Source organism: Sprattus sprattus (genome assembly GCF_963457725.1).
Source record: "Sprattus sprattus genome assembly, chromosome: 11".
NCBI lineage: Eukaryota > Metazoa > Chordata > Actinopteri > Clupeiformes > Clupeidae > Sprattus > Sprattus sprattus.
In genome coordinates, this window is record NC_137909.1 from 24,866,033 (window position 1) to 24,876,032 (window position 10,000).

Here is a 10,000-nt window from a genome sequence, read left to right on the forward strand (position 1 = left end):
TAGTTTAACGAAAAACAAACTAAATCACACAGATCATTGCAGATCATCGCATACATACATTCAAACATGCAAGAAGTAATATAAACTTCATACCTTTGGACCCTCAAGGCCGTTGTGTCCAGGTGGTCCGATGTCTCCAGGAAAACCCTGATGAATTAAAATCACTCTTGATCAGTATCAGTGAGGAAACGTTTGACCTATACGTATGTGTTTATTACACATGTAATCATCATAAGTGCTGTTATAAAGTGTTTATAAAGTGTGTCGAGAACTGCAGCTTACCTCTGGCCCTTGGGGACCAGGTATCCCGTCAGGACCTCTTTCGCCTGGTCTACCCTGAGACACACACACACACAAACACACACACAAACACAGCTCAGTGCTGCTGAACACCTGGTTCAACATATACAGGGAAAGAATTACAGGGTTTTACAGTGTACAGTAAGTTTAGTCTACGGGCGTTTGATAGAAGGGACAAGCTTTCACACTACTCATGCTCACCTGAAGGCCTGGTTTTCCTTGCAGACCGGGCAACCCTGGTATACCTTGAATACCCTTAGACACACAAAGACGTAGATAAATACACCCACAGGCACACAAATATAGGCACATACACATACACACACACACACACACACACACACACACACACACACACACACACACACACACACACACACACACACACACACACACACACTCACTCACACACACTCACTCACCCACTCACACACAAACACACACACTCACTAAACACTCACACTATTTTAGAACTCTGCTAACATGCAAAAACATTCTCTCTATAGAATGAGCCAGTGTGTGTGTGTGTGTGTGTGTGTCTATATGTATGTGTAGGGGGCTTCATGGATAAATGTCCAGACGGTAAGAATCAGACATCTGGCTCAACCATTTTGCTGAGTCAGCTCTGACTGTATGACTGTGAGCTTCTGAACAGTGCATGTCTGTAAGTAGGGGATACCTTGTCTCCTGAGAACCCGATCTCTCCTTGCTTGCCAGGAAAGCCAACATCCCCCTGAATAATAGAGAAAGAGAGAGTGTGTGTGTGAGAGAGAGATAGAGAGAGAGTGTGTGTGTGTGAGAGAGAGAGAGACAGAGAGAGAGAGAGATAGTGTGTGTGAGAGAGAGAGAGAGAGAGAGGGAGTGTGTGTGTGTGAGAGAGAGAGAGAGAGAGAGAGAGAGAGAGAGAGGAAGGGGAAAGGATGTGCACTCTATTAGAAAACAATAAAAAGGTTTGCACACATGCTTCAAGCACCTTATGTTTACACTGACAAAGTACACATACACTGGTACAGACACAGAGAACTAAACGCAGGCAATTACTTGCACTTAAGACACACCATTCAGATCACATACAGATCATATTCATTGCAAAGGCTGGCCATGGCCAATTAGAGCCTGAAGAGCACATGCGTAATTGAAACAGACCAATGGGGTGATTTTATGATCACATGCGTAATTGAAATGGACCAATGGGGTGATTTTATGATCACATGCTGAGAGACAGGCCAATAACACGCTTTCAGATCACCTTATCACCTTTCAGTCCGATAGGGCCCACGTTCCCAAACACCCCCTGAAAAAAAAACACAAAAGCGCATAGAATAGAATGAGAAAGCACCAGCAAGCATCACGATGATCACACACAGAAACACACACACACACGGACACACACACACACAAACACACACACACGTACAAGTATGTCTTACTGTTTTGCAGGTTTTTAGCAGTCGGCATGTGACTATAAAATATCACCAAATAATAAAGCCTGCAATGTATTTAAACTGAGAGTACAACAACAATAAAACCATCATCACTCACAGTCATCATCTAGGGCAGTCTGCTGTTAAGTTCCCTTCTGCGAAACCTGCTGGCTTGACTTTATTTTTCTAAGTTTCTTTAAGCAAGAAATTACATTCAAGGACTGTGTGTGTGTGTGTGTGTGTGTGTGTGTGTGTGTGTGTGTGTGTGTGTGTGTGAGTGTGAGTGTGAGTGTGAGTGTGTGTGTGTGTGTGTGTGTGTGTGTGTGTGTGTGTGTGTGTGTGTGTGTGTGTGTGTGTGTGTGTGAGTGTGTGTGTGAGTGTGAGTGTGTGTGTGTGTGTGTGTGTGTGTGTGTGTGTGTGTGTGTGTGTCTGTGTGTTCTACTGTCATTGCTGTGTGTGTCTGTGTCTGTGTGTCTGTTTGGGTGTGTGTGTGTGTCTTGAGTAAGCATAATATTTATAAGAATTGTAAATTGAGCAAAATCCATCAGAGGTCACCGTGTGTGTGGCGTCTATGTGAGCTCTTTACTACCTCTGACTGGTACGACGACACAGACTTTAGCTGAAAACATTATGCTAGTCACAAACTAGTCACACAATACAGTATTTAAATGAACAGCCTGAGCAGGCACCACACAGTAAAATAAGTCATACGGTGTTGGCAATGCAATAATAAAGAGACGACATTCAATTACAGTATGAAAGCTTAGACGCAACTTAGATATATCCACAAAAAATGTAACTAGTACAAACGTAACAGTGCAAATGGTGTTGTGAAACACCTCAAATGGTGCATAAAGACTACGTACTGCACTGATTTGGCCTATGCTAACTGTATGGGTAGGTCCCTTGCATGTGTGTGTCCACACATATAGCACAAATGAGACAAGGAGAAGGGGGAGATAAGGGACGCTGGAGTCCTATCCATAAACTGTAACAATGCAGCAACAAGGTAGTCAACATTCAATAAACGTGTTGAATTGATCATACTCTAGTGCTCATCACTGCTTTTAAAACCATTCTCAAACATGTAAGACCCTCAAGATGATTCGTTTCACTTTTTGTACACTAAAACTACTTCATTCCTCTTCATTCAGGCAATATTGAATCAAGGGCTCCAATAAAACCACCACCTTCTCACAGTCTAATGGTACCAAACACCTGCAGCGACGTGACTGAAGCGAAATTCCAAATCCCATTTATTTCTGTTGGGAGGCAATCCATTGTGACGTAGACCAGCGATTCGGACAAAGCCAGAGAAAACATTTGTGGAGAGGTTAATCCTATGCAAATGAGGAGCGAATCGGGCCAGCAGCGGCCAATCAGATTGTTTGGTGTTTTCTCTGACGGTTTGAAAATTGCAGGACTATGGTGACGTTCGGTCATTTAATTTGCTAAAAAGAAAGGCTTGGATGGCCTTGTAAGGGGTTGTTGTTGTTCCTGGTATGTTAGGTATTTAATCCTAGGCTTACTTTAACAGAATGACAGTTTTGTTATAAAGACAAGTGCCTAAATACCTGCTAGCTGGCTAGCCTGCTAACAAACTCGCTAGTCCTGTCTGTTATGCTATTTTCACACGCTACTCCACGGCCACTTAAATTGATGGAAGCATTTCGCTTCGCTGGGATGTGTTCATACCGTATGGCTGTAGACCATAAACATGGTATAAACCATAAATATGGTAAGAGTGTATGTATAGTAGTTCCAAATGTTCCTCACCTTCAAGCCGATGGGCCCTGTCAACCCCATAGGGCCTGCAGGTCCCATATCACCCTGCATCCAGACAGAAAGGGCACATATTACAGATCCCACATAGCGACAACGTTAATATACATTCAGTGGCAATGCGCCAAGTATGTATGCAATGCGGGTATGGTTGGTGATGATAGTTTATACTCACAACTAGTCCACGCACTCCGGGAGGCCCTGGAAGCCCCAGTGTGCCCTGTGTAAGCGAAAGAGGAAGAGAGAGAGTCAGAAAGAGACACACACAGAGGAAGGGAGAGAGGTGATATACTGCAACCCCTTGTCATGTTGACAAAACATCTAATTTAATGTTTGGGGGGAGAGCAAACAGAGGAGTCTCTCTCTGATGTGTGTGTGTCTGGGAGTGTATTTTTATCCTGTACCACTGCTCTGTTTAAGCCAGTAAAAGTGTGTGTTTATAGACATGTTTTTTTTTTTGTGAGTGCGTATGTGGCATGAACGTGTGAGATTGTGATTTTTTTTTTATGTGTTTTAAAGGCACATGGACAGGACCATGGTGGACACTGAGGGGCCTGTTGTGTGTGTGTGTGTGTGTGTGTGTGGAGGGGTCTCTTGTGCTGCACCCATTTCCGCTCCTCCCAAAAAGGTGATTTAGGGATGAAAGGAGCACTTCTCTCCTCTGCTTCAGGACAGAGGGAGACAGCACAGGAAGTAGGGAACTCCAAAATTAGCACTTTCTCTGCTAAACTCCTAATTACATCATCTGACATGAGCCAATGAGGGTTCAAGGGAAAGACTAGATGAACTATGGCATATTTCAGCACACAGGCAAACACACACACACACACACACACACAAATGTACCCTATCATTTTAACTTACTGGTTCCCCATCAAGTCCTGGTGGTCCTCTTTCACCAAAATCACCTGGAAACCCCTGGAAAGGGATAGCAAGAAAGAAATATAGGAAGAACATGTAAGTGTGTGTGTGTGTGTGTGTGTGTGTGTGTGTGTGTGTGTGTGTGTGTGTGTGTGTGTGTGTGTGTGTGTGTGTGTGTGTTGTAAGAGACAAAGAAGAGGAGAGAAATAAATGAGAAAAAGACAAAGTAAAATCTTTAAGAAAGACCACATAAATGTTCTAAATGGTAGTAAATGTGCTACAAAACCCATTTACTTCTGTAGCCCTATCATCATTTTTAGTAGTATTACTACATAAACCCATTTAGTTCACTTCTACACCTCCGTCATCATTATTAGTGGTATAACTAATAAACACTATAATGTTTATAAGAGCAGGGTTAAGATGTGTCAGGTGTCTCTCCAGGGTAACAGCTTGAAATCACCACTTGTATCGATTCAATGTGTGCAACAACTTAGCAGGCGTGTCCCAACATCTGATACACAGATCCTTCTCCCACAGTCCGCTGTAGCAATTCTTCACTGTCAGAGAAAGACAGCTGACAAGACTAAAGAGATTGCACTGAATTGTGATGGCAATAGCCGACATAGAAATTATCAGGAACTTGGACAAGAATCAGCTAGTAGAGGAACTCTTATAAAAATATACCCTTGTTAGCGAACTCATTTAATCTTTAGTTCTACCCGGAAGGGTAACTGGTAATGGATACAGCAGCCAAGCCAACCAGAAGGAGGTTGGATGACAACTGCTGAGTTTGAGAGAACCAGAGAGGGAGAGAGAGAGAGAGGGAGAGAGAGAGAGAGGGAGAGAGGGAGAGAGGGAGCGAGAGAGAGCGAGAGAGAGAGAAAGAGAGAGAGAGCGAGAGGGAGAGAGGGAGAGACAGAGAGAGAGAGAGAGAAAGAGAGAGAGAGAGAGAGCGAGGGAGAGGGAGAGAGAGAGAGTGAGAGACAGAGAGGGAGGGAGAGAGAGGGAAAGAGAGAGAAAGAGAGAGAGAGAGAGAGACCCCAGCCAAGGCCCAGGGATGAAACTCTTTCAGCTGTATACGCCACTGGAGAGAGCCCAGTCTACGTCTTTAACCCAACATGGCTGATTGGTAGCACATTTCTCAGACGAGTGTCCCAGAGCCAAACTCTTCTCCGCAAACAATTCAGCGGAATGAAGTTGTTTGGCATGAGAACACACGTAAACAAACAGAGAACGACACATGCAGACACAGCAGACAGTCAGACACTCAAAAACACAGTGGGGATCCTTACAGACGAGTCAGGCAGTCATACACTCACAAACACAACTTATGGTCTAAAAAGATGTGGAGACAAAACTTTACCGGCCTACCCATCGTCCCTCTCTTCCCCGGTGGTCCAGGAATACCCTACAGAGACAGAGACAGTGAGAGACAGAGAGAGAAGGGAGGGGGGGGGGGGGGAGACAGCCAGAGCGAGAAAGTGAGAGTGATGAAAATGTGTGTGTGTGTATGTGTGTGTGTGTGTTTCTGTGTGTGTATGGGAGTGAGAGAGAGAGAGGGTAACAGACAGAGAGAGAGAGAGACTGTGCAACAGTGCGACCCAGAAACTGAGAGTAACCGGGCAAACAGACTAAGGGGAGAATGATGATGTCATATAGGGCACATATTATTACTAATGATGTGTGTGTGCCAGAAAGAGCATGCAATACAGGGCATTTTACAATGTGTTGCTCGCAAATGTTTGTGTGTGCATGTGATTATATGCATATTGCACAATGCTTTTGGATGCCAGTTTCAGGTTACCATAGAGACAATACCCGTGGGTGTAGTAAGTCAGCTAAGAGCCTGTCATTAGTGTGTGTGTGTGTGTGCGTGTGCATGCATGTGTGTGTGTGTGTGTGCGCGCGTGCGTGCATATGTATGTTTGTGTATGTGCCGGTCGTTATGGGGCACAGGCAAGAGGTCCCTTGAAGTTCAAGCACTTAAGTACTTGTGTGTATGTGAAGGACATTGTGCATGAATGCTCCAGTGTGAGACAGAAAATGTTTGTGTTACGGTGTATTTGTGTGTGTGTTTGTGTTACGGTGTATTTGTGTGTGTGTTTGTTCACCTATGTGTACACGTGTGAGAGTGTGTGTGTGTGTGTGTGTGTGCATCTGTGTGCGTGAGTGGTTCATCTGAGCTCTCTCCCTCGGCAGGCCAGCAGATCCAGCAGATCCATGTTCTTCCCAACCCGCTCACAGCTAACCTGACACTACAGATGCATCCTCCGACTTACATAAGTCTGCTGATCTACTTGAGCTCTTACATAACAGCGCAGGTCTGCTCTCCTACTTACACATCTCATAGAGACCCGGCCGTGGCCCCGTCGGCCCCAACAACCTCCAAGCTTGTTCTCAGTCAAGCAGTTGTTTGGCAAAGACAATCAAACAGAACGCGCTCCATAAAAGCAGCGAGTAGGAGGAAAGACTCGAGCAGAGGCTCGGAGGAGGAGAGGAAAAGGCGGAAAAAGAGGAAAATCACGACGGAGAGAGGAAATGCAAAGAGAGGGGAGCAGGGCACGGAAACAGAGGAGGAAGAATGGAGATGGGGGAGAGGAGAAGAACAAACAGAGGAGGGCAATGAGGAGAAGAATGAGAGTAGTAAAGAAAGAGGAGAGCAAGAAAATAGAGAGAGAGAGAGAGAGAGAGAGAGAGTAGGACAAGGGGACAGACAGGGCCAGAGGAGGAGGACACTTGGCGAGAGCCAGTCGAGCTCAGCCTGAGAGCTTTGACCTCATTGGCTAGCGTCATCAGGCAGCGGGGAGTGCAGCGCTGCTCTCGAGTGCAGGGTGCACGGATTTGTTTCGGCTTACAGAAACCGGACCTCCCGGGCTGCACGCGCCATTAGCCAGCCCATAAGACCCCATTCATCTGGCCGGACTGAGCCGTCTCCAGAGCTAATAAATCTCTGCGGTGTAATTTCAGCAGATTACTCCACTGAGATTTATTATTAGAGCCAAAGGGAAAAAAAAAAACACACAAAACTTAAAAGTCCCCAGTGACACAAGTCCTGCTGAGTCACCGGTACTTCTGCGGTTCTAGAACTCCCCGTCGCGTGAGGCTATCTCTGCTGAGTCATAGCTAGTAAAGGGGTTCTAGAACTCCCCGTGTGAGGCTAGCTCTGCTTAGTCACAGTCAGCACGATGTTTTGAGAGCCCCCGATGAGGCTTGCTCGGCTCTGTTGCATGGCAACCAGCTGTTGTTTACTCTGCTCAAGGGACTTGAGGAAAGACATCTGATACTTTAACTCGTAAAAGCGCCAGTGCTGGAAACATGCTAGGAGCCGTGCCTAACAATGCCCAATAACGGCGTGCCGGCGACTTTGATGGTGGAACACACTCACTCGCTCTCCGTCAGCTCCAGGTAAACCAAATAGCCCTGGGATCCCAATAAAACCCTGTAAAAGAGAGGGAGAGAAATACAGAGAGCAAGAGAGAGAGAGAGAGAGAGAGAGAGAGAGAGAGAGAGAGAGAAAGAGAGAGAAAAGGAGGTAACTTAATAACATTTTAGAATTTTGAAGACATGATCACACTAATCGGTGGGCGAAGAAGACTTCCTGGGGCGCATTGTGTCCAATCCCAGCAGTCCGTGGTGAAGTGGTGACGAGTTGCCCCCAACGGATGGATGGACAGAGGGATGGATGGATGGATGGATGGATAGATGGGGGTCTTCATGAAGATCAAAGCCATGAGGCAAGTGTATATGCCCATGGACTGCATGGTGCTGGGTTCCACGATGTAGTCCAAGGGCACATACTCTCACCTCAGGGATCTGTACCTACGCACACACGGTCAAACGCATACACACTAACACTCACTCAAAGGCAGGCATACTCACAGATACACACACACACACACACACATCCATACACACACTCATAGAGGCAAGCATACTCTCAGACACACACACACACACACACACACACACACACACACACACATACACACACAAACAAACAAGCAAGCAAGCCTGCACACACACAAACCAGTGAAAACACATTTCTGGAGAGCAAAACAGTATCAAAACAGTAAAATAAAACAGCACAACAACAAAGAAAGACAAAGCAGAGAAACACAAGGTGGCATGACAAAAACAGATGTGACGGGTCCCTGTTTTAAAGATGGTCCATGCGCATGTATCTTTTTAGCATAACCAAAGGTACACATTGCCATATGAATCACGCATACATTCAAGTACTAGACATATATGCAAGGCCAGAGTGTGAAGACGTTTTTGCGTCATTTGATCGTGTGTGTATGCACACATGTCCTGTGTCAGTAAAGGCAGTGTCTATGAATGTGTGTACAGAGCATAACTGTGTGTTCAGGGGGGATATAGACAGGGGGTCTCCTGTGTGTGTGTGTGTGTGTGTGTGTCTGCGCGAGGTAGTGTGTGCCTGCGTGTGTGTGTGTGTGTGTGTGTGTGTGTGTGTGTGTGTGTGTGTGTGTGTGTGTGTGTGTGAAGGACAGAGGGGGGGGGGTGTAGACAGCAGGGCCTCAGTTTGAATTTAAACAGGAAATTCCTGCCTATGGGGGAGGGGCCTTCTCTGATAAAGAGCCTTTAATGCAGCTCGGTGAGTGTGTGTGTTTGTGCGTGAGAGTGTGTGTGTGTCTGTGTTTGTACGTGCCGTGTGTGTGCGTAAGTTGAGGAGTTAACTTATGACAGCCACTGAGAAGAGTCCCTTGAGAAAGCTTTATATTGTGACGAAAACAGACACCGAGGAATGGATAGCGAGAGCGAGAGAAAAAGAAGGAGAGGGAGTAACCTAGGAAGTGGGAAAGAACATGAGCCCCGAAGACAAGGTTGCTTTCACAGCGCACTCTCTGGCCTGTGATGGGTTAAACAGGAAGTGTTGCTGAAAGAAAATAGCGATTGGTCCACCTACCCGTGCGCCTTTTGGTCCTGGAGGTCCTATAGGCCCAGGCAAACCCTGAGAGAGAGAGAGAGAGAGAGAGAGAGAGGGAGAGAGGGAGAGAGAGAGAGGGAGGGAGAGAGAAATAGAGAGAGAGGGGAGAGAGGGGAGAGAGAGAGAGAGGGAGAGGAAGAGAGAGAGCGGGGGAGAGAGAGAGAGAGGGAGAGAGAGAGGTAGAGGAAGAGAGAGGGGGAGAGAGAGAGGGATAGGAAGAGAGAGGGGGGAGAGAGAGAGGGGGGAGTGAGAGAGAGAGGGAGAGAGAGAGGTAGAGGAAGAGAGAGGGGGGAGAGAGAGAGCGGGGGGAGAGAGGGAGAGAGAAAGAGGGAGAGAGAGAGAGAAAGGAAAAGGGGGAGATGGGGGTAAGAGGACAGGGAGCGTGAGGGAGGGAGGGAGAGTGAGAGAGAGGAAGGCAGAGGGAGGGGGCACAGAGACAGGGAGAGAGGGAACACAGGTAAGTAGTGTGGTTCCTCTGTGCATGACATCCATACTGAAGTAAAATGTCAGTCTCCCAAGAGAGGGAACAATTCCTCCTCTGTCTGCTGCAGGGCCTGACTCTGTTTCTGTGTTAGGTGTTATCTGGGCGTGAGAGGAGCCTCGCTCAGTCTCTGTGTTCATTGTGATCTGACTGAAGTAAAAAGAAAAAAGGTGTGTTTTTCAAAGTATTGAAGATATTCTA

At 46.4% G+C, this 10,000-nt stretch overlaps 1 protein-coding gene across 1 annotated transcript in view; it reads right to left on the reverse strand.

Moving 5' to 3' along the window:
- col27a1a (collagen, type XXVII, alpha 1a) overlaps nucleotides 1-10,000 on the reverse strand; it is a gene marked incomplete at both ends in the record, with an annotated part of 55,273 nt that overhangs the window by 22,781 nt on the left and 22,492 nt on the right. Inside the window, 11 exons of the mRNA XM_080847203.1 lie at nucleotides 94-147; nucleotides 283-336; nucleotides 502-555; nucleotides 980-1,033; nucleotides 1,550-1,594; nucleotides 3,501-3,554; nucleotides 3,682-3,726; nucleotides 4,371-4,424; nucleotides 5,734-5,778; nucleotides 7,756-7,809; nucleotides 9,298-9,342. Coding sequence (XP_080703329.1) covers nucleotides 94-147; nucleotides 283-336; nucleotides 502-555; nucleotides 980-1,033; nucleotides 1,550-1,594; nucleotides 3,501-3,554; nucleotides 3,682-3,726; nucleotides 4,371-4,424; nucleotides 5,734-5,778; nucleotides 7,756-7,809; nucleotides 9,298-9,342 — 558 coding nt within the window. The remainder of the gene's footprint in view (nucleotides 1-93; nucleotides 148-282; nucleotides 337-501; nucleotides 556-979; nucleotides 1,034-1,549; nucleotides 1,595-3,500; nucleotides 3,555-3,681; nucleotides 3,727-4,370; nucleotides 4,425-5,733; nucleotides 5,779-7,755; nucleotides 7,810-9,297; nucleotides 9,343-10,000) is intronic.